Raw genomic sequence first — 22,762 nt, 5'->3', positions numbered from 1 at the left:
ACAGGCTTTGATAATGACGTAAAGGAAAAGATAAAGATAACGTTTTCACACTTTCACGTATTCCTTTTCTCTTTTTCAGACGTAAACATTTGTAAGCATGCACATACCCAAGTTCAACATGTTTATTTCTCATAACAATAATAAAAAAAAAAAAAGTCTGTGCCATATAATAAATACATTTTGAACAATACAAGTAGGGTATATCCAATGTTTCTGCTTTGAAATGAAAGGACGTGACAATCTAGTCTATGAACAGAACCTTCAAAATACCTTTAATTAAATCACTACAATAATCGTATAGTGCAGATTCAACCTCAGATACAAATCCATTAGTTTACTATCCCCTAACCTCTATGTAGGTGTTGGTTTCTATCATTGTGTGCAATATTTTCAACAACATTTTCTGATATTTTTTGGGAGCTAATCAATAATTACAAAAAGATTGTTGAATTTGTTCTAACATATTTACATTATTTTAACAGTAGCAGTGTGCCATTTAATTACAATCATATGTTGCTGGTTCCTTGTCTGTTATGTTCTTGCTGGACAGCTGTTCAGTCTTGTACATCTTCATATACTGTATACCACAGTCGAATCTATATGTATGACTTTAATCATGTGATCGGAGGTGCGAGTCTGGATCCTTGTGTGTCTAAGGCTTGCCTATGGCAGCCTGAATAACCTCAATGACTTTGTTGCACGACTGCAGGGGGTCATATTCTGCAAAGACGTGACATACATTCTCCATGCCAGCCTCCACACCTTTTGCCACGAAGCCAAACATCCTGTTGGGACAAAGAAACGATCGATTAGATTACGTTCGTCCAAAATTGAAGTTCAAGATAAGAGTATTTACTACGGGTATGAGCAATATGCAGAATTTAAAGTTTAATTCAAAAGTTCTCAATTAAAGTTCAAAATTACCTCGCACCAAAACTGGAACCTTTTAACCACCTGTAAGAGTCCAAAAGAAAGTTTAAGATTAAAAGATGTTGATAAAAATGTTTTGTTTGAGAAATGCATTGTTTTCCCTGATGATATGTTATAGTCATAACAAGGAGAAGCAAGCTTTAATAATATTAATGACTTTTGCCCTCCATTCAGCTGTGCCTGTTGCCAGTTCAAGCCCTGGTATTCTGCATGCTGGCCCGCTGTTTGACTTATGGGACAATAAAAAACAACTAAGCCATGACGTGTTTTTATGCGGTAAAACAAAAACAAACAAAAAAAAAATATATATATATATAAATAATAACAACAAATAGAAAATAAGTACTAATGGTGATCTGCTCTTTATATACAGTTACTGACATTGAAGACAATTCAACCGTAATGAAAGTGTGTATATTCTTAAAAATCAATACATTTTTATAATTTGTTGCTGTATACTCACAGTCGATTGTCTGGATCTTCACCACTGTAGCTAAGCAGGTGAGCAGGATAATGGCGTCTGAAGAAGAGTCTGTGAAGAAATTATTATGGCTGTTAGAAATGATCAGTTTAAACAAAATGTTGCACACAAACCACCATCATTTTGTTGTAAGTTAAATCTCTACAGCAGGATGACAGGATGTGTGTGTTCTTACTTCCTGTTGATATCTGTCAGCGTGACACCCTTCAAAGACACCTTCAGGTTGACTATGGTTGGTATGAAGGAACCTGGGGCCTTCTCAAGTGTAGAGCACACCGCTTTCTGCACTGCACAAGGGCCCGTCAGCATCTCAGTGGGGACAGCATTCAGGTAGACAAAATTGCAAGCTATGGAAGAGGCAAACATTTAGGAGGTTAGATTAGAAGAGAAATACATTTAAGTCAGTGAAAGGTTGTTGGTCAATTAGCCTTTTTTCTAAAACAGACATAAATAGCTCATTTGAAATATGATTTGGCCCAAATAAAAAAAACATAGCATATTGTTGTTGCTTACAGGAGACACAGTAACCTTTGGAGTGAAAGCTACAGGCACCTGTCTTTTATCTGTTTTCTCATTGTATTAGCTTCAAGACGATGTAACTTAACTTAACTTGTCCTATATTTCTCATTGAGGACATTCTAAAACAGTTTCAGAGGAGTTCTAAAGACAAACTAACGTTGCCTGTTACCCAACTAAGCTCAATTAGCAAGCTGTTTGGCACAAGCTAACGTTACTGTTAGCATCCCCTACATGGCTTCAAAATCGTGTTTGGGACTACAAAGAGTAAGTTAAGTGGCATTTTATCAGCAATACTTGAAGGTAAGTGCTAGTAAAATTACATGCTAATGTAAACAATTCGGGTTTATATTCCTTATTATTTATTGATTTGTCCCACCTGTTTTACTCTTGTCCTCTGATGCTGGTTTGTGATTTGCACTTTCCTCTGCTGCACCCACATCTGTGTAGGCAACGAGTGAGGTAAGGGTTATCGTTTATCCACACACGCACGCACACGCACGCATACACACAGAGAGAGAGAGAGAGAGAGAGAGAGAAACCTCCTGTATATTGCAATAACCTACCTCTGGAGTGGAGCAGTAATTTGCAGGGTAAAGCATAGGCAGAAATAGTGTGCTGGTAGACCAGGGCAGAGAGACTACCTGCAAAGAGAACACAAATGCATAGCTTTGGTTAAGTACAAGTTCTATTGAGAAATTAATTGTCTTATTTTGGCCCACAAAAGTTCAGACAACATTTTTTATACATACTGGCATTATTTTAAAGCATAATTGAGGAGGGAGAGATTTTATAATTATTACTGCTGTATGTTTTTTTCTTTCTGTAGTTTATTGATTTGACTCATTGGTTAATTGAAGGATCAATCTATTTAAAAAAAAATCTGGATTCCTTTTGTCATGATATATACACTTTTAAGGTGGAATTGAAATCAAAATCTGGTTCAGGTTGCTGTGTGTTGGTATTACAGAGCCAGTACAGATACATTTCACAGTAATAAAGATATAATTCTGTGAAAGAGAGCCACTATAAATCTTGATAATCTATGGGTGTACAAACACACCCTGTGAACTCATACTGAATAAATAAAAAGATCCACCCACATCTTAAAAGGCCCGACATGGCTGACTCAGTGCTGGTGTGGCAGACATCATCATCAGCCAGACCAGCCAGGGTGTGTTACTCATGTTGAGTAGGCGAGTGCATTTTGAGTGAGTTGAAAAGGAAATTGATCACTTCTAGATCTTGTGCAGCAAAAGGGTCTATTTGTTATCCTTTACTTACCAAAGTAGGGTTCCTGAGAAGAGCCTTTGATACGTACGCCCTTAGCTGAAGATTCAATAAGGAAGTGTCTGACGAGATCTGAACTGCTCTCTCCTGTTTAGATGAAAGGACATATGTCAGAAAAGAATCATATACATGTACATTATATGATATTGATACATAAAAGTGATGGCACTGGCAATTATTTCGAAGCTTATGGCTGATCCATGTAAAAAAATGTATCCATTTAAATCCATTATTTTTAATTATTGATTTATAGTGTCCTGTGCAATATGATGCCCTGCCTATATGGGCTTAGAAGACTCTATGCTTTGTGCTGGTGAGGGTAAATCACTGAAAAAAGCTTGAGAACCACTGCTCTAGACACAACAACAAACACCGAGATGATCACAACTCATGAACAATCCCACTGAACATAGTCAGATATATTATATTATAGATATTTTTTCAAATCGATGACTCCTGCCGTTTGCTTCACATAGGGCAATAAAATTGTATTAATTTTCAACAATACCAAGATCACTAAAAATACATTTTCAAGTTTGCACTTGTTTCTGCGTTGTTTCATTGTTCATCAGCCCGTCAATGTGCGAGCTCTTGCAGCCTCTTCTTCATTATGTCATTGAGCTGCACCCTCCATAGTTGCAGCCCGAGGAAAAGCATTATGTTTTCGGGTTATGTGTCTTGTTCATTATCGCAAAATCTCAGGAATGACTGGAGGGAATTTCTTAAAAATTCCAAAAGTCCACTTGGGCTCGAGGATGAACTAATAGGAATTTAGTGGTCAAAAGTCAATGTGACTACACAAAAAAAAGTTATGGGCCATAACTCAAGATTTGATATGCTAATTACGACAATTCCACACAAATGTCTAATCGGATAAAATGAAGCAATGACATTTTGGACAGACATGGTCTTAAATTGCAACATGACTGGTTGGCAGAGGCATGCAACCACAAGGCAGTACATTCTAGTTTCCTCTTTGATTGCTTAGAGTGCCATAAACAGTGTTTTTTCTTTTGTGTTTACGCAGCGTATACTGTGGGTGGAAAACATAACGGCACTGTCTCCTGCCTCCCCACAGATAGCTGGAGGTCATCAGACATGCCCATTCACATCCGCACAGTTGGGTAAGTGATTCCTTGTGCCTTCCAGACCTCTGTTATAAACAAATGACGACAGCTGCACTGTGGTACACTATGTTCATGATGTTGTTTGTCTGTGATTGTGGTAGTTGTGGCATTTATGAATTTCTCATTGCTGTGTCTGACCAAACACTCCTATGCCTTTTTATAATAGCATGCGATTCAAAATTAGTCATAAGGGCAAGCCACTGCACTCAGTAAAAGTTTACCTGGGTAGGTGGTAGCAGTGGCGTTGGCGGCCATTTGGTCCACCTTCATAGCCAGACCGAAACTTCCTCTGTGGGACGTGCTGTCTCTCATAACAAATGCTCCTGCTTCCTTGTCCTTTATCTGAGCTTCAGCTGGAATGAATGAAACATCACAGAAAATGTCTTGAGATAGTTGCAAATGTGTGTATCTGTACTGCAGAGGAATCCTACATATCTGAAAGAAAAAATGGTGTAGATCCTGCAAGATAACTTTAGAGCTATTACATAATCAAAGAGTTATTTCTGGAGTAATGTTTTGAAGTTCTCACCTTCTGCTCTGTTGATATGTGGACGGAACCAAAACTTTGAAGTGTCCATGACAAACTTCATTGAGGGCTGGCTGCCATTAAAATGGGCTTGGAAACCTTAACAACCATAACAATATCATAGTGAGGTCAAATACTGTTTTAAATATGCAAGCTGCCAATAAAATAGAATACTGTGAGGGGTGCGACTCACTGTGAGAAGGAAATGGATTTGAGTTAGACACATTAAGGACGGTCTGCATTAAGTCAACTTCTTGTCCGGGAGACCGGATGTGCAGGTCCGGCTGTGGTTCACCGTTGACTAGCAGTATAGGAATATCACTCAAAGACCCAGAGAGTGAAGCAGGACTTCTCTGTGCCCGTTTGACTTGATGCTCCTGCAGGTGTCCTCGCTTGAACAGCGGGGGCTTTTCTGGGCTGTGCCTGTTCTCAAATGCTGTAGTTCTGGACCCATCGCCAAATGATCCAGACGTGTGAGTGAGGATGAACTCTTGAGAGTCAGCGTCTTCACTGGCCAGGGACAGGTTGCTGCACAGGGAGGAAGAGGATGTATTACAAATGTACAGATCCATACGCTGTATTCGTAAACTTTAACTTCACAGAAAAGGAAAATTGTTTTTCCCGTCTGTTATTGATGGCACACCATTGTTTCCGGGAATAAATGGTTCCATTTGATTGGTCAACTTCCTAATACAGTACAGTTAAGGTTTTGCGGCATATCTACAAGTCACTGCATGATAATCAATAATATTCTAGACTTGGGCTTTGATCATGGGTTTTACCTGCCAAGGATGTAGCTGGTGTCTGAGCAAGTTGACGTGGAGAGTAGCGAGACGGCACTGTTTCTGTTGGAGTGGGACAGGCGCAGGGATCCTTGGGAGGTTGCGTCATGCTTCGTTGAGGGATTTCGTCGGGCTGCACTGCCACATGGCAGCGGAGGCAGGGAGGATGTAGGGGAGCTGGAGAACACCAGTGTGCCATGGGGACTGCAGCTGACACTGCTGTATGTAGGGAAGGGTATACTGGCCGACACAGATGGGATCCCAATGGGCAGGGAGCAGGGAGAGCATCCTCTAGGGACCAACACGCAGTGGGAGACATCGTCATCTGAGTCGTCTGAAAATGGAGAGGGAAGTGTTAGCTAAAACTCTGGAAAAAAATAGTGTGGAAAAACCCTGCGTGTTGCATGATTTCTCTGGTTTCATGCTTTGTTTTTCTGTGAGCAAAAGGGCTCGGCCTCCATATTTAAACACATAGTTATAAAATCTCCGGATAAAGACTTCCATATTTCTCTTGCCGGTACTTGCTTGCACAGCTCGGGTCATTCCTTCCAAAATATGTGCTTTGAATTGTGCATTTCTGCTGTTGCGATGATACCAAATCACATAGAGGAGTCCCAACTTGTTCCTCAAGATCTGTCTGCGCTACTGTGTTGATGGGCAATCAGTGAGTTCATGCCCTCAGGAAAACACTGAAGCCTGTGGGCAATGTGTGACTGGTGGCTTCCGTAACCAAAGTTACATAATAATGACTCGTGTTGAACCAGAAATAGCTAAATGTGTCTGAGACTACATTCAGGTCTGGTGAGTCTTGTAAGAGAAAATACTGTATTTTGCAACAAAAAGGAGCACTCAACTTAGCGCATTCAAGCTTACTTCATCTGATTTATCATCACTGTTGCTTGATTTATTTTGACTTTAAGCACTCTGTCTCATAAGCATGTGACCAAACATCTTTCAAGACAAGATGAGCAACAGGAAATCCATGTATATGCTTTGTGGACTCTTGTGCACACTTTCTGATTGGAGCAGGTCTGACAGAAGACACCGCCATACTACCCTCAGTCTACTTCAGTGAGCTTCCCTGTGTCTGCAGCTCAATATGTGCAGGGTGTGGTACTAGCCTGGGCAGTGATCCCAGAACCGCTGAAGTGTTGCAATTACCCCATAATTAAAACAATTAAAACCATTTAAAAAAAGAAGGGTACATTTCCAAAGGTCCAGGTTATGGTTATTTGTTCTAAGGTGACTGTGGTTTGTTCTCTTTTTCACACCTGAGTAGGTTGGAGGATATTATTTGTTGCACGTTGTTGACCTTGTTGATGTGTTTAAGCATCATAATATGGCAGTAAAAGTGTAGACACAAAGGGAAGTGGCTATACAGTTGCACTGTACCTGTAGGAGGGCTGATGCACAAAGGACTTTTGATGATCTCAATGGGTTCAAATGTCGGATCCAGTTCTAGGATGAGCTGGTTGAGATTATCCAGGGAAATATCAAGATCAGGGTCACCATGGTTACTGCTGGGCTCCGTGAGACTGGGGTGTTGGAGTGCCTCCTGCAGCCCCGAGTCCAGACGGGTAGTTTGACCCACTCTCAGGACGTGATTGGGTATCATTTGGGACATGCCTCTAGCTGTAGGCATCATGTTAGGAGAGCTCACAGTCTTCTGGGACTACTAAAGACAGAGATACAATGGAGAGAGATCAGTTACACTGTCTTCACTGGAATGGGTCTGTTTTGCAAAACAGACCCATTAAAAGCTTTTAACTACCCGATACTCATTCATATTTGGGAACTGTTACATAAACGCATATCTCAAGTTTTTCATTGTTGCCATCTGTTACTAAAGCAACACCGCCCCAACATTTGCAGCGGAAAAGCAATTTGCAGCTGCAAGATTTAAATCAAAAATGTTTTTCAATAGATGTAATAAATACATGTGTTTTCAGTGTTTTTATAGCATACATTAGTTTATGGTAAATGTAGTCAATTTGAAGCAATCAATTACTAAGTTTGTTCTATATTGACGGAGAAAGCGGAGTTCTCTGCTGAGTTTATAACTCGAGCAGAGCCAGTAGTGCCTATGTACCAGGATGCATTACACATAAGCGTCTTAAACCCGGGGGGGGTCTCCACTAGCCATACCCTCTCACAATGCAGCCTAACCTCAGACTCTCACCGCTGCATTTCTTCCACTGTATACTCTGACTTAAATAAATATGGCTGAATATCCCAGAAGCACAAACTGCAAATCAACGCTGAAATAGCAGTCCGTAGTTCTTCCTTGCATTTAACTAGGCACTGTCACAGCAAGAGACAACGCTGGATGCAGGAAGCTCTACAGCTGCAAACTCAGCTTTGGTCAATATTGCACACACTTGAGTTTATTGATTCAATCGACTACATTTACCATCAACAATGATTGGACTTTCACATAAAAAAAGTTTCCCTTTTAAGAAAGAATAACTTAACAGTAATAAACAGTTTGCGTCCTACAGTCAGTGGATGAAGCCCAAGGTTTTCCATGTTTCTCAATCCATCCAAAAAGCAACCCAATGAATAATGACACCAGCTGAGTAAATGTCTCAATTCAATGCTGATGTCAGCATGAATAGCTGTTCAGGAAGGGTGTGTCATATCAGGGATGATCAGATCATGCTGTGTCTCCCTCTCCGTGTTTCAGACGAGGAGTGGTGCTCAGTGAGTCACCCAGGTGACCGGTGGTTACCATGACTACACTAGTGTTTTCCTTAAACAGACAAAATATTTCTTTTAGGTAATCTACGGACAAAAATCTGCTTGTTTTATGGAAAAGTCAGATAAAATAAAAGAAATTTGAGAAGCACCCACTTTCACAATTTCTTGGCAAAAACATAGCGTGCCATTTAAATACAACGGACATATGATCTGTAATGCAACTTCTGAGTTATTCAGCAGTTTTTCATTTTAGGAAACAAGAGCATACATGTGGAGCATCCTAATTTGCTTTAAAATAGCTTAATGTGTCCCTGCTACGAACTGGTGCAGTAATAATGATAATAATAACAGTAACAATGATAAAACAGTTTAACTGCAACTGATTATATATCTTAAATTAAGGTAAAGAAAGGTTATCTTACCTTATTTTCTTCTCGTTAAGATTCTTCAGTTTACTCTTGGACTATTCACTGTATTACCTTAACATTTTGTGCGTTGCAGGCTTTTATTAATGAAATGCCAACCCCTTTCCCCTGTGAGCCTATCAGCAGAGAGGGATTACTAATCCCTGTGGCTCCAACTGATGATGTCACCATAGCAGTGTAAAGTTTATGACTCGAGGGGTGATTTAATACACCTTAACTGTATGAAAGAAAGTGTTTCAAAAGAGGTCGTTCATGTGACATTATTCCACAACATTCCAATGTTGTGCTTGTGTAAACACTTACAACAGCAGTTTAAACGTTATGAATTATTCCTCTGGAGTGCATACAGTAGCTGTGGAGAGTGTTTGCAGAGAATGCTGTGTTGTAGGAATCGTTGAAAGTGTGCTCAAAGTGTGCAGAAAGAGTGTAGCATTATCATCCAGCATCACTGTCTGAAAGAAGCTTTTTATCAGATTGTACATACTGCTGATGTAGATGGTTTTAAAGGAGACAATTTTACAAAGCCAGTATGGTGGTGAGTTTATTAGTGCTACTGAATATTTTGATTTGTGAAGGGTAATATGGTATCATGACACAACTCAAGCTGCACCTGTGGAGTAGGCTTTCTCGATTTAAAAATAGAATTTCTCCTTAGAGACAACCTGTACGTGATAACTAAATGTTTTTAATAAAGCATGCTCTGGACACAATAGTGTTTTTGAGCTTTGGCAGTTTAGTTGAATATTCTTGCCCTGCTGTTAGTTAGTTTTTGGAAGGTACTGTAACTATTAGTTTGAAGCATATGGCCAAGTGTTACACATTGTAACTTTAAGCCTCGTGCTTAATTTATACTTTGGCCAAAAAGCTTGCACATAGCTTTCCCTCATGAAAATTGTGTCTACACGCCAGGCACCACAGAAGTTTGATTGAATATCAACGCAAGCAGGTGGGATCACTGTCTGTCTGACAAAGAATGTGAAAACTGCATGTCCAAATAAAAATAAATGTCATGATACACGCAATCGGCCTCATATATACTGTATATGCTTGGCCCAGACAAAAGGTGCCCACACAGAACGGGCAGCGCCGTGCCGTAGAAGTATAAATCCTTAGGGTCCTTTGATAAATGAATGCTGGTTGTTTCCCAACTGGGGGTTATGCCTAAAACCTTTCATGTGTTTTATAATGCATATTAGGATACATTTTTCCAATATTTTATCATTGTTCCTGAGCACAAGATAATGTTTTTTTAATGTATTAAATCCACATAAATTCTGTCAATGCAGCACTTTAAAGTCTTCAATGATTCTAATCTTATTTGATTATTTAACAATTTTGCAAATAGCTTAGAATACAGAAAAGAGACTATGATTTGTTCAGTTTATTGATTTGGTGCTCTTCAGATGGTTGAGTTTTTCATAACACTGTGAATTTATTGAAATATTGTACACTGTAGCCGACACAAAAAATAACCAAAGCCTTGTTTCGTCATAACTGATGAGGATAAACACTATCAAAGAGACAAACAACAACAACAACAACAACAACAACAACATGTAATTGAACCTCTGCTATTTACATGTAACAAATGTTTTGTGTTTTAGTTGAGACTTTTATCCAAATGTTTAATCGTCCACTGTGTGGTCTGCAAGGATGAATCTGTGGTTTTTCATTCTGAAACCGCTTCAAGGAGAGAATGTGGTGGTGGTCTCAGTATCGGTGGCCCCTGAGCTCCTCCTCCTGCCTCTGGTAAACCTGATGAACCAGTCATGGCTCAAGCAGCCCAAGTCCTTCAGTAGCTTCAGGAGGTCACGACGAAACTTGACACCAATAAAGGCATAGACAAAGGGGTTCAGGCAGCACCTCAGGAAAGCCATGCACTGGGTGACATCGATGGCATAGAGGTACATGTTCTCGTAGTTGCAGTTTATGGTTCCTCCATTTGCTGTGACAACTGTGTTCAAAATCAAGACCAGGTTGTAAGGCATTTGGCAGAGCAGGAAGACAGCCACCACAGCGAGAATGACCTTGATGGCCTTATTGCGTTCAAAGCCACGAGCCTGGCAAAGGGTCTGGATAATGCTGCTGTAACAGATGCTCATGACCAGGAGCGGGAGGGCAAAAGCCAAAACAATCTGGCTGGCCTGTATTTTGACGCGGAGCTTGTCATAATTGCTGGAGTAAGGGGTGCAGGTGTTGTTATTGATTGTGGTGTAGCTCATTTCTGGTATGGAGAAGATCAGTGCCATCATCCAGATGGCAGCTGATGACACCTTACTGAGAAACACCGCCTGGGTGCGGTAGCGGTGAGCAGAGACGGCCTTGGCGATGACGAAGTAGCGTTCCACGCTGATGAAAGTGAGAATGAACATGCTGCTGTAGAAGCTGACCTTGTAAATGGTGTGCATGGCTTTACACAGCACCAGACCCAGCACCCATTCTGTCATGGAGTTGGCTGCCCAAAAGGGGAGCGACAGAGCAAAGAGCAGGTCGGCAAAGGACAAGTTGAGCAGGTACACGTCCGTCATGGTCTTGAGACGCTTGAAGTAGAAGAACGTGAGGATGACGAGTAGGTTCCCTGCCAGCCCAAGGAAGCAGATGATGGAGTAGAAGGTCGGCATGAACCAGCTGCGGAACTGCCGGTTGGATTCTTTCACACAGAGCTCAACATATCCGTCATAATCTATACTGGAGTTATAGTCCGGGTAGTTCATGGTGGAGAAGTTATAGTCTGTGACTATAATGATGGTTTTATTGAATTCACGTTGAGACATGGAACACTGGAATGAAAGTCAAATTAAATGATCAGATAAAAGCAAGCAAAGTTGAGCAAACCTTTAGTTTTTGGTACACCATTACGACCACTTCCTTAGAGGAAATAGTGCTTGTGAAGGGATGATAGTGGTTAGTTACCTGCTGCCCGCTATTTTCACCTCTGTTACAAAAGGATACGATGTGGATACAAATTGCTACAAATGTTACCATCATGTTTAGAACTCAAATAATATTGTGCTGCAGTTTTATTCTTACCTTGAAATGCATTAACCATATCAGCACAGCTGGCAGAAGGTTTGGGAGATCTGAAAAACAAATGAATAACTTTTAGAAAGCCAAGCACTGTATTAGCACGATTGACAATATCCTTAATAAGCTGTATTGAGTCCTTTTAGAGAGTAATAGAAAGATCAGTTAGAGGGGTGCTGCAATCCCATAATGTCAAGGTACTCGTAAAACAGATTGACAAAAGAAGGGTAAAACTGAAGAAATGCAACAAAAGATATCTTGAATTTTACTCCCTAGTATGAGTTAAATTCCAGAAATGCTACAATGCAACCAATATCATCTCTCCACTAGCCCCTACCTGCCTGGTGCATACATACGTATGCATTTCAAACTTCATAAACCCAGTTAATAACCCAGACTTTCTGTTGTACATGTGCAGTCTCCAAGCCCAGACGGAGATTATTATTTATTGTATTAGACTTCACAAAGCTAAAGAAGTTATCACTAGTAAACTGACCTTTATGTGGAAACTTGGTGGTGTTCCCCTATGCTAGCCCACTAGTCGTGTTCTGCTTTGAATGTGCCCTCAGATTGCTGGTGACATTGCCGTGCTTACTGTAAGAAGTAAGTGGCGTTCCGTGGTAATGTGGTTTTAGTCAGTAGTTTAGTTTTGCATTTTTCTTAAAGTTCTTAGTAGTTGTCGTAAGCCAAAAGTAATTGACTGTTGTAAAATTTTATTTATTACACTTCAATACAGACTGCATTTAACTTGATATTGATGAAACTTCCATATATATTTTTGTAGCCTGGTATTTTAGGTAACTTTTTTCAGATTTGCTTTTGACAACTATGATAACCGTTAAATTGTTTATAATTGTAAAAACTGTATGATCATTTTGATGCCTTTTTCTTTTACATGCATTCCTTCACCAGAGTAAAGACATCTATCTTAGTTAAAGTCTAATAAGGTACTTACCGCTGACACAAGTCATGTTGACTGAGAAGTACGCTGCACAAAGCCACCAAGCTCAGATGAGTTGATGTCTGTGTTTGATGGTGGTTTCCCTTTTGTTGAACTGAAAAAAACAACTGTCTCGATGAAACTTTTTTCTCCTCAGCCCTGAAGTATCATGTGAGTAAACCACAAACTCACACTAAAATGTGAACCATAATCTAATTTTGTTTTGGTAAAATAAACTCAATCATGCACAGGCTATCCACACTCATACATGACACTTTGTGTGGGGCAACAGTCCTCTGTAGCTCCTTATTCTCCTACTTTCTAAACTTTACTTACTATTCATTATAATGATTATGACTACTATTACAAGTTCATCCTTGTTTAGTTTGCCGTCTTTTATGTGCCTTATGTTAAATCAACCAGGTTATTTGTCTGCCCGAGTGTAATTTATCTCTTTATCTAACATTGTTGAACCTGTAAAGTTACTATTTATTTGAGTTTTTGCACCAATAATAAATGATTTAATGGTATGCAACAATGCACATTAACCCGGTTGGGGGTTTCAGTGTGTTCAGCTTCAGCACTTAACATTCAAACTGTTATTTTTACCCCACAAGAGTAAATATGAAGTTGTTATATAGTGTTATACAGTATTTGGTCAAATTTTCTTTAAAATATAATTCAGTAAAAACTGGGGAGTTATTTGCTTGTATTTCCAACAGCCTTTCTTTTTGCATCATTATACAATGTGAGTTTTATGGAGACAGCAGATGAGGCCTCCACCAAGCTCTACACAGGCTTCTGCACACCTGTATCTCTGCGGTTGTGGTTTCTTGCTTTCTCTGTAGGCAGAGGTAACCGCACAGAACAAAACGTGGCGAGTTTCATTGTAGGGGATATCTGTCACATTGAAACTACAGCACTATGCAGTCTGATCACGTTGTGAGAGGCATAAGCAATAGAAAACATGACACATAAAGCGTATATATATATATCTACTGCCAAGTCTAAAGCTCTCCTTGAGGCTCAAATGCAGAATTTTGAGAAAACACAACAGAACTCTTGAGAAGGTTGCTAATTCTGCACTGATAACAGGAAATCAGAACCATTCCCTCTCATCTTACCCACTTCCCTTACCTATACTGTGCAAAGGACAAACAGCTATGTTGCATGTTTAATACAAGCCTCTGTATTCATGCTTGTGATCTTTTAAGCATCATGATCGCTTACAGTAATGTAGTGTCAAAGCATAGTTTGTTATACATTCTAAATATTGCATGTTTGTACTGGAAATGTAAGTTAATATTTATTTATACAAAAAGATAGTCTCCTTGCATAAAATGTTTTTGCAAAACAATTGAAGTGAGAACTTGTTCAGGGTAGAAAAGTTTATTGGTATAAATATGCAAAAAGAAATTAATTGTAAGACTGCATGTTTCACGACATGAACATCCATGTTTAAGCAAACCTCGTTACACTGTGTACATAATTACGGTACATTTAAAAATTTTCTGTTGAAAATTGCAACATTCATCATAACACGGACATATTCTAAGCATACTGCTTTTGATTTGATTGACAGCTAGCAAACTTGAGAACACTGGTAGTCAAGCATTGTACAGCATTGATGATCATGTGATATACCTATTAGATGAACTGGGACAACCAATACAAGTTTAATAAAAATACTGATAATAAATAACAAATAACTACTACTGATTACAAACTCCTGAGACAATACTGTCACTGTAATACTGATACGGAGAGTAAACAAATATTCTCCTGCCAAGGAGATGGTCACCCAGCATCACTCTTCACAAGTATGCCAACTTATTTTTAAAGATTGCATCATGCAAAAATCAAAGCAACAAGGACATTACAATACAAAGGACACAGTTAAATATAACACTGAACAATGTTTGTTTCATGTGACAGCTTTTTTCAAATAGCCAGTCTTAATTTGCGACAATCTAGACAGAGTGCTAGAGATATGTATCAGTGTGTGCTGAAGAGAGCTTGTATGAGTTCTTCCAAATGGCAATGAGGCCTGTGGAGGAAATATCGTGCTTTCACATGGGTGCACTTAGCAGACATTGATTTTAAAAAGGGCCTTTGCTTTGTCAGCTTTACAATTTTATAATGTATTTGTATTCATGTCTGCAAGCCTTTTGGTGTTTTAAAACTCAACTTAAGCATCCTCTCTCATTCAGGCATGTTACAACATTGAGCCCATCTAAATGTTCTTCATATTCTTTGACAAACTAAGATGATACTGTGCAATATATGTTATCAGAGGGTGATATCACAGACCAGCAGACGTAATGTAATGATAGCCTTACAGTTCACAGATTGTGACCTCTTTTGGACTCAATGGGCTGCTCTTGCCCTGCTGGACCCCTCTGATGGCTCACTAGTCGGGGCATCTTCTGTCTGTGCAGAGGTGGTCTCTGAGCCTGTGTTACTGTCGCTGGTTCCCTCCTCCATGGCTCCCTCAGGGACGCTCTCCTTTTCCTCTGATGCCCCCTCCTCACTGCCTGGATGAGTCTCAAGCTCCTCTGAAGCTTTTGGCTTCTCTGAGTCAAAGAAACAAGATTGCATGATGTTAAAAAAACATGAAGCCCTGCAAGAGAGCCAGATGTCAGCAAAGCCATAAGTAAAAGCCAACGTGGCTTACCTGGTGTATCTGTGTTGTTGGATTCTGCTTCCTCACCTTCTTTGTTGCTACTTTCACTTTGAGAGTTTTGCTGGGACTTGTTGCCATGTGTGGCACAAATGTGTTTTTCTTCTTCTGCCAACACACAGGTTGGGGCTTCTTTTGTGCCTCTGTCTCCTACATCCTTATCTGCCATCCGTTTGCGACCGGCCTCTTCTGCTGCAGAAATCTCTGCAGAAATCTTCTCCGTGTCCACTTCCACCTTCAGACAGCACAGCTTTAAAGTACAGGAATGTGGGATTTAATGTAGAAAGGTGAAAACAATTACTGCACTCTTTTTACTTTTCAAAGGTAATGGTTGAACAAGCATATGGAGGTTGAACACAAAATAACAACTTAAAGTAACTAAATAATGTAACTGAATGAGTTAGGTTCATAACTACAAAATACTACTTCTCATAAGGATAAATGGCGCCGCCTGTTGTAAACAGTAGACAGTGCATTCAACTGCACAATACTGCATCTCATTTCAGAACAAAAGTTATTATTAGGACTGCAAATTGTGAAGGACTACTAACAGTTGTATGATTGCAAGAACAGCTGCAACTGGTGGCAATGTACAATGGCACATAACAAGTACTGCACATTGTACATGCAAAATGTGAGTAAAGCTTTGATGTCAAAGATGGCGTACCCTTTTGAGGTCATTTGTGAACGACTCTGTGGCTTCAATGAATTTTCTTTTCTTGTCCTGGTGGCGGTCTTCAATCTGAAGCAACTCTGCTTCCAATTTTCTCTGCGACACATGACACAAACGGCTCTTCATGGTTATTACATGCTAAATGCCACCATTGTGTAAAGATTAGAAGTCCACAACTTGATCATACCTGGTGTACCATCAAAGACTGGACCTGGCGTTTGAGGACCTGCATGCGAGCAGTGGTAACAACTGAGCGCACATCTGGGACGACGCTCTCACTGAGGATCTCGCTGATTAGACGGTGGTTGCGTTGGAAACGAGCTGCAGCCGAGTGCTTTATAGAAAACCCGTCGTCGTAATCTGAAGACATAAAAAAACAGCAGAGTTGTTACCATTGTCTTAGGAAATAAATATTCACACACATGTCTGTCAAAAGGCAAAGTATAGAGATGTGTTACACAGTCACCATTCACAGGTATGAGAGGCTTAGGCCCCCCTAACACACATGATACAAAACCAAATTATGCAAATACTGCTGTATCAAGAAACTATAAACATGAGGAGGATATTGCTCAATATTTATACAGAAAGAGAGTTAAGTATAGGCCATTATGTCAAAATACATCCTGAAGCAAAACAGAACCGTTATTGTAAGGCAAATGGGACAAGCAGGTAATTATAACCCAGTGTAAGTGGACAGTTTCAAGATGTCGTCTGCAATTTTCATTCGTCAGTCTTTGTCTTAAATGTATAATCCACTGACATTTAGATACAGGATGATGGAGCAATAATTCCCCTTGGTTACTCCTTCCACACTGCAGTGATGAGGAATTAAGTCCAGCTGGATTCAAATAGGATTTTTTGGTAATTAATTGTTTATTTTACAAATGCATTCAGACTAAAATAAAGAACGACAGTAACTTTGTGAAGCATCTTTGATAGTGATTACAACTTTGTGATAATTTGCTGAATTTAAAATTTGACAATCCCTCCCATTCTCCTTTTTTCAGTCTTTATGAGGAGTAATGTGTCTGTATACACTCAGGAGAGCATTGTATGCAATGCATTTCAACAACATGCTTGTTTGGTTCACTCAGATGTAATAACTAATAATAATGTGATGGAGAGAACGACACTTGATTTCCATTTGCCAACACTATTCAACATCTTTAGAGACGAGGCACTCCTTTTTGGCTTTGTTGTGGCAAAACTTTGCTAAACCTTACTGTGATGCAACACAAGCTCTCATCACCTGGACTAGTGGCTGCTGTGCACCCATGTGTGGGTTTCCAGAGAGCCAAAATGAATCATCTGCCAGGTTGAAAGTTCCAAAGGTGCTCAAGGAGTTAGTCTAACACCACAACAGGAAACAGTCAAGCAATATATTGTGTAGTTGTACTTTTTATACATGTTTTCTGTTATTTTGCATTTTAAGTATACATGGCAGCTCCTGAATGGCCAATATTGTCCCAATTGCATTACATCCATTTCAAACTTTCATCAAATACAGTTAATTAAATGTTGACGGTTAGTTCCACTGCTGAAAATAACCACGAAACAGACTTCTCACAACGGTGCATGATAGACCATCCTTTGCTTTTGATTGTATGTGTCTAACAGGCCAATTATCTCTGCGCTGTTTTAATGCAAACAGAAGTGGAGAAACTGGCACATGGCAGCAGCTCAGCGTAAAATATCTATAAGACTGTAGTTATTAATAAAGCCCAATCTTGGAGTATGTAGCCACCTGGAGAGCTTAATTTAATTTAATCATAGATGTACGTGCAGTCTTTTGAGAACATAACCCACATTTATATGGTATTGGGTGTTTCTGAATAGCAATTGATTTTGATTTGATTTTGATCTGTAGTTTTCCTCGACATCATTATCTTCTACTGTAACCCTGCCAGACCCCAGACGAGCATAATTTCCTTGAGGTGGGTGTAACTCAAACGTCTTCTTCAGGCTGTGTGTGTGTGTGTGTGTGTGTGTGTGTGTGTGTGTGTGTGTGTGTGTGTGTGTGTGTGTGTGTGTGTGTGTGTGTGTGTGTGTGTGTGTGTGTGTGTGTGTGTGTGTGTGTGTGTGTGTGAAACAACAGACAAAAGAATGTAAATTCTGCAATTACGTCTAAACCAATGCCGAGAATATCTACAAAATGTAAACAGTTGTGCAAAACAAAGACAATGTTTTTTCCATTTTGCAGAAGCAGAAATGGCATTTCAAAGGTAACATTACCAAAAATGTGGATGTAGCGGTGTAGAAGGAGGAGAAAGATAACAAAGTGTCAGGGTGTGTGGACGGGCAACTCTGTGTGGTCGTGCTACAGTAAACTCTGTCACAGTGCTCTAAACCTTGGGAGACAACGCATTTAGCTGAGTGGCCTTACCATCTGGATCGTCCGCTGGCTGAATACTTATGTAAGGCTCGCCCTTGTCCAGTCTGGACTGCCTCTGGCGGCTCTCCTCTTCCAGGGCTGCCTCGGCTCGGCCTTTAGCGGTAACGTATGCCAGGTATGCTGGTGAGTTGTGATAGGCCTTCATGCTCTCATTATACTCAATCTACGGTGGAAAAGATGAAGGGAATGACAAGTTAACCAAGATGGCAAGCAGAAACAACGTGGGCCCTCGTTTTCCATCAAATACGTCATGATGGGGAAAGAGGTTTACTCAGAACTGTTAAGAAGTAAGGAATGATGACAGGAGGGACCCACAACTGTTGGAGACACATCTACTGGTCATCCATCAGAAAACTCCCATAAACACTCCACGTTAAACAACCAACCTTCTCTGCTTCGTAGTCATTCAAATAATCCTGTTTCTCCTCATCAGTGAGGTCCCTCCACATGCCACCGATTATCTTCCCAATTTCCCATAGCTTCAGCTCAGGATTGGAGGCTTTTACTTGATCCCAAACCTGGTGATGAGAACCAGATATGGGTGTGGAGTTGGGTTGGGTTGGAGGGGCTTTAAGTGGTTCTCTTGGCAGAGAGGTCACAAACCAGAGGAGGCTGTGTGCTTTCAGCTCCATCTCCAAGTTGATAAATCCCATCATGTGTTGTGGACAGTCCTGGTATAATTTCGCTTTATACCTACCTTAATTAACAGCTATTAGTGTCTGAAACCAAATGTACGTCTTACTTGATCTGATTTCATGGAATATCTAAGAAGAAAAGAATCCCTGTCTTCCAACAAAGCACATAATGTTGCAAAATGCAGCAATTACATAATGTTTACTTACCTTACGACTATATCTCATATATGGCATCAATGGCTTATCAGGTGGCTTGGGCGGCTTTGGGATATTTACTCCAGAGGAATTCTGGTAAATAAAGAAAGTCATCTTAAGGCACTTTTGCTGTGGAGTTATCAGGCAATCTTTTAAACACTCTCGCTTGCCGAGGACAGCTCATGAAACTATGTGCAAGTGCATGTTATGTAATATGTACTAAAACATGACTGAATCAAATAAAAGATGCATTAAAGTAATTTAGTTTTATAAATTCAATTAACTTGATTTAATTAATGACAGTTTGAGGCCCTACACAAGTTTGGAACCCTACGGAGTACAATGGAATAGTGCTCACTGTGAAAGAAAAATACAAAAACCCCACTTAAGCTGAGATTTGCCCATAATGCCATTATCCAAGTCAGCCAACCACAGCTTGCATGCAGCGACTGAATTACTGCTCAGCAGCCAGAGCCGTGCAGTAAGTCTGTAATACCATGGCAACACTGGTGGCATGGGTTACTTCACATGGCTGTCAGAAATGTAGACTCTGAAAGGCAGGTGGTATTTCAATACACACAGAAGGACTTTTTACCAGCCTGCACTGTGTTGGAGACAGAAGAGGGAGTTTAGAGTAACACGCCTTACAGGTTCATTCTCAGTAATAGAGTGAGTCTGGCTTCTCATTCTGGCTTTTCTGCAGCATCTGCTCATTTAACAGTGGGAATGCAAAATATGTATCATCTTATTTGCACTGAACAAAGCAAAGGTCGAAGCTCCAGTGCTATTGATGCTTGCAGAGGTCTTCTTTTGACTAAGCAAGCTGACTGTTTTGTGTTGTGTCAAATTAATGTAAGTTAACTGTTACAGATTAAAATGTCTCCACTTGTGTTTGCCTGACATTATTGGTCACCTTATTTTTTTCTGTTAAGATTCATACCGTTACCCGACTGTTGCTGCTTTGGCTCCCTCCCAATCTGTAGTTGTTGTAGGCCAGATGGATGTATGGGTTGTAGCCCACAAAACCGGCTGTGTTGGGCATTTGCTGGTGGAAATTAATTGGATAGAAATATGAATGAGAAACTACATAATAGAGGAAAGTGGGTAAACCCCAAGACAAAACAAAGACAGTAACTAATTAAAAAAGCTAGAAAAATTCAAAATAAAGAAACTTGCATTCATAAAGCAACGGGGTATCAGCACATCAGTCAAGGGTTGTGGATTCAACACAAAACTAATCTCTTTGAAAAATGTATGTTAAAGCATATTAAACGCATGTACTTAAGTGTCCAAACAGCAACATCATCTTAACTTGGGACACCCAGACAATAGATGGTGTTACACTTATGTATGAGTTCTTACTGTTGTAGGGGTAGGGGGAGGGGGAGGGGCATGGGATGGTCTCTCTGTTGTGAAAGAAAAGGTCCAAATGAAACATCAGCATCAATCAAGTGAAACAGCATTTCCAATTCTCCAACTTAATTATTCGCTAACCCTCCCAGTTATCTCTTCTAAAGAATACTTGGTGTCTCCATGAAAAAAAAACATTAATAATAACAAGATCGATTTAAATCAATTATATTGTTGGTTTAACTTGAATAAACTTGATATATGAATGTATTATATGATGACATCACTTAACGTGGATGTATGTAAACAGTTCAATACCACCACCTATGAGGAGCTTCACATCACAACCAAGGCTAGCAAAAACACTCCCAGGTCCTTACTTGACATCTCTGCAGTGAGGAGACGGGATCAGTGTATTCCAGTCATTGGCTCTGTAATAAACACATTTTAGAGCAAGGACAGCGTTTGATTTCGTATTGATGAGGTGAATTATGTGGACACGGTGCTTCCGACACGGCACAAAACAAAGAGACGCTGGCTAGAAACGACATTAGCTTAACGTCACGATCACGACTGACAGGCTGGAAAGATGTGTTGGGATATAACTTGCAGGCCATTTCGTGTTCGCTAAATAAATGTGGGCAACAACAGCGTGTGTTTGTTTTGGGTCGCACGACATGTCAAAGACGGTGTGACTATTTGGATATGGTGCCGTTCCGAGGTGTCTTATCCCTGGTAGTGACTGGGCTGCATCATCTATGCGGAGACCAACGAACGGTGCTGCAACGTAGCTTCAAAGCTAATGTTAGCATGTATTCGAGCTAGCTAGCAGCTAGCAGTGGAACTCCTGTAATGTGTCGTTTTCTCCTGAAGTTAGCTGTCGTGCGGCAGAAACCAGCAGCAAATGTAGCGTTTGTTAACGTGCTGTGATTATATTGATTTAACGGTAGCTAGCTCGGTATTCGATACCACATCGGTAGTTAGCTTGTCTCATTAGCTGGAGTAACGTTAGCTGGTCTGGTTACGTAGCTATAGCTTAGCAACCTGCGTGAAGAGAAAAATGACATCTGAGATATTATTAGCATGCAACGTCTAACCAACACATCTAGAGGCATACACATTCCCATAGATTTTGATGGTGACAAGCACGCTCGTATACTTAAGTGAGAAAACTCACCCTAATAGCTTTAGTACCCCACCACAGTTGTGGCTGTGACAGGGAGGGCTAACCCACCTAGCTCTTACAAACAGTCCCCACAATAAACGAATGAAATGGGGTCCACTCATAAGATTCCTGCAGAATCTTCCAGAATTTCACCCCCACCCTCTCCTTATTACAGATGTGCCTTTGCTCGATGCTGATGCTCATCGCCATCAACTGTCACTGCTGCAGCTCTCACTTATTGACACTTATATGACAGCAGAAACATATTTCACCTCAAGAACAGTCACTCCATTCATATATAAGAGAAGATAACTTCACAGCGCAACTAAATGGGATTTCACATTTAACCTTCATAGCTTTATCTTTTACAAGCAGATGTGCTTCATCATAAGATTTGTCACAAACATGTTCTCTTGGCCGCAACATACATCTTTGTGTCAACAATGTGTCATGTAAGTACAGATGCTCTACAGTTTAACTGTATGTTTCCCCACAAGGTAATAATCTCAGGTTATATAATGTACAAAAAAAAAATGTAGTATAATTATTTAGTATGTCAGTAAGCTGCATTACGGAGGCTTCACAGGCCACTAAGCGTTTGAAAAAATCAAGGTTGCCCTATTCACTGCTCCATTGTTGTTAGAACTGAAATACTTTGCATTCTTGTTCACATTGTTTGAGAGCCGCCCAGGTCAATAGTTGTAATAGTGTGATCCCGAATGTATAACAATCCAAAGCCTGTAGGATTTAGCCAATATCTCTGTCCATTCAACCTGAATAGTACTTGTTTTGGATTTGTTAATTGATTGTGTTCATTGTGACCCCGTTTCTGTCTGTTTGCACTGCACACTTGAGAGCTTATTTTATTTCTGCTGGACCTGCATCCTGTATAATATGCATGCAGACAATGTTGTGATCTAATCTGCAGGTG

The 22,762-nt window shown here is 40.1% G+C and overlaps 3 protein-coding genes across 8 annotated transcripts; all 3 read right to left on the bottom strand.

Moving 5' to 3' along the window:
• Window positions 1–107: 107 nt before the first annotated feature.
• LOC117736252 (tensin-4-like) lies at window positions 108–8,813 on the bottom strand. Of its 2 annotated transcripts, none has more exons than XM_034541460.1 (13): window positions 8,772–8,813; window positions 7,045–7,327; window positions 5,653–5,986; window positions 5,064–5,398; window positions 4,874–4,969; window positions 4,566–4,697; window positions 3,212–3,304; window positions 2,494–2,571; window positions 2,307–2,369; window positions 1,587–1,758; window positions 1,394–1,462; window positions 925–954; window positions 108–785 (listed from the first exon to the last, which is right to left on the bottom strand). In XM_034541460.1, the coding sequence occupies exons 2-13, from the start codon at window positions 7,295–7,297 to the stop codon at window positions 653–655; spliced, it is 1,788 nt and encodes a 595-aa protein (XP_034397351.1). In that variant the 5' UTR covers window positions 7,298–7,327; window positions 8,772–8,813; the 3' UTR covers window positions 108–652. The 2 variants fall into 2 exon arrangements, with proteins under 2 accessions (XP_034397351.1, XP_034397360.1); XM_034541469.1 differs by lacking the exon at window positions 8,772–8,813 and adding an exon at window positions 8,149–8,258.
• A 1,350-nt stretch (window positions 8,814–10,163) lies between these two features.
• Window positions 10,164–12,844, bottom strand: ccr7 (chemokine (C-C motif) receptor 7). The gene is made up of 3 exons (XM_034541670.1): window positions 12,754–12,844; window positions 11,805–11,854; window positions 10,164–11,554 (listed from the first exon to the last, which is right to left on the bottom strand). The coding sequence occupies exons 1-3, from the start codon at window positions 12,767–12,769 to the stop codon at window positions 10,460–10,462; spliced, it is 1,161 nt and encodes a 386-aa protein (XP_034397561.1). The 5' UTR covers window positions 12,770–12,844; the 3' UTR covers window positions 10,164–10,459.
• A 1,269-nt stretch (window positions 12,845–14,113) lies between these two features.
• On the bottom strand, window positions 14,114–22,007 carry LOC117736318 (SWI/SNF-related matrix-associated actin-dependent regulator of chromatin subfamily E member 1-like). Of its 5 annotated transcripts, none has more exons than XM_034541574.1 (11): window positions 21,844–22,001; window positions 21,047–21,097; window positions 20,679–20,722; window positions 20,257–20,361; window positions 19,329–19,409; window positions 18,873–19,004; window positions 18,478–18,649; window positions 16,279–16,451; window positions 16,086–16,187; window positions 15,413–15,668; window positions 14,114–15,311 (listed from the first exon to the last, which is right to left on the bottom strand). In XM_034541574.1, the coding sequence occupies exons 2-11, from the start codon at window positions 21,051–21,053 to the stop codon at window positions 15,106–15,108; spliced, it is 1,278 nt and encodes a 425-aa protein (XP_034397465.1). In that variant the 5' UTR covers window positions 21,054–21,097; window positions 21,844–22,001; the 3' UTR covers window positions 14,114–15,105. The 5 variants fall into 5 exon arrangements, with proteins under 5 accessions (XP_034397465.1, XP_034397474.1, XP_034397483.1 ...); XM_034541583.1 differs by having other exon boundaries at window positions 20,263–20,361; XM_034541592.1 differs by having other exon boundaries at window positions 14,120–15,311; window positions 15,449–15,668; window positions 21,844–22,007.
• Between the last annotated feature and the right edge of the window lie 755 nt (window positions 22,008–22,762).

This window comes from Cyclopterus lumpus, chromosome 1, assembly GCF_009769545.1.
Source record: "Cyclopterus lumpus isolate fCycLum1 chromosome 1, fCycLum1.pri, whole genome shotgun sequence".
In the NCBI taxonomy this organism is placed as follows: Eukaryota; Metazoa; Chordata; class Actinopteri; order Perciformes; family Cyclopteridae; genus Cyclopterus; species Cyclopterus lumpus.
This window is presented reverse-complemented; position numbering and strand designations above follow the sequence as displayed.

Bases quoted from the DNA above. Each gene is read 5' to 3' on its own strand.
- LOC117736252 (XM_034541460.1), bottom strand. From the start codon at position 7,297: ATGATGCCTACAGCTAGAGGCATGTCCCAAATGATACCCAATCACGTC. The intron at 5,987-7,044 runs GTACAGTGCAAC...CTCCATTTTCAG, and splicing joins GTGCATCAGCCCTCCTACAG to ACGACTCAGATGACGATGTC. The intron at 786-924 runs GTAATTTTGAAC...TTGTCCCAACAG, and splicing joins GGTTCCAGTTTTGGTGCGAG to GATGTTTGGCTTCGTGGCAA.
- ccr7 (XM_034541670.1), bottom strand. The intron at 11,555-11,804 runs GTAAGAATAAAA...CTTTCATTCCAG, and splicing joins TATGGTTAATGCATTTCAAG to TGTTCCATGTCTCAACGTGA.
- LOC117736318 (XM_034541574.1), bottom strand. The intron at 19,005-19,328 runs GTAAGTAAACAT...TCTCATCACCAG, and splicing joins ATATGAGATATAGTCGTAAG to GTTTGGGATCAAGTAAAAGC. The intron at 16,188-16,278 runs GTATGATCAAGT...CATGTGTCGCAG, and splicing joins AGTCTTTGATGGTACACCAG to AGAAAATTGGAAGCAGAGTT.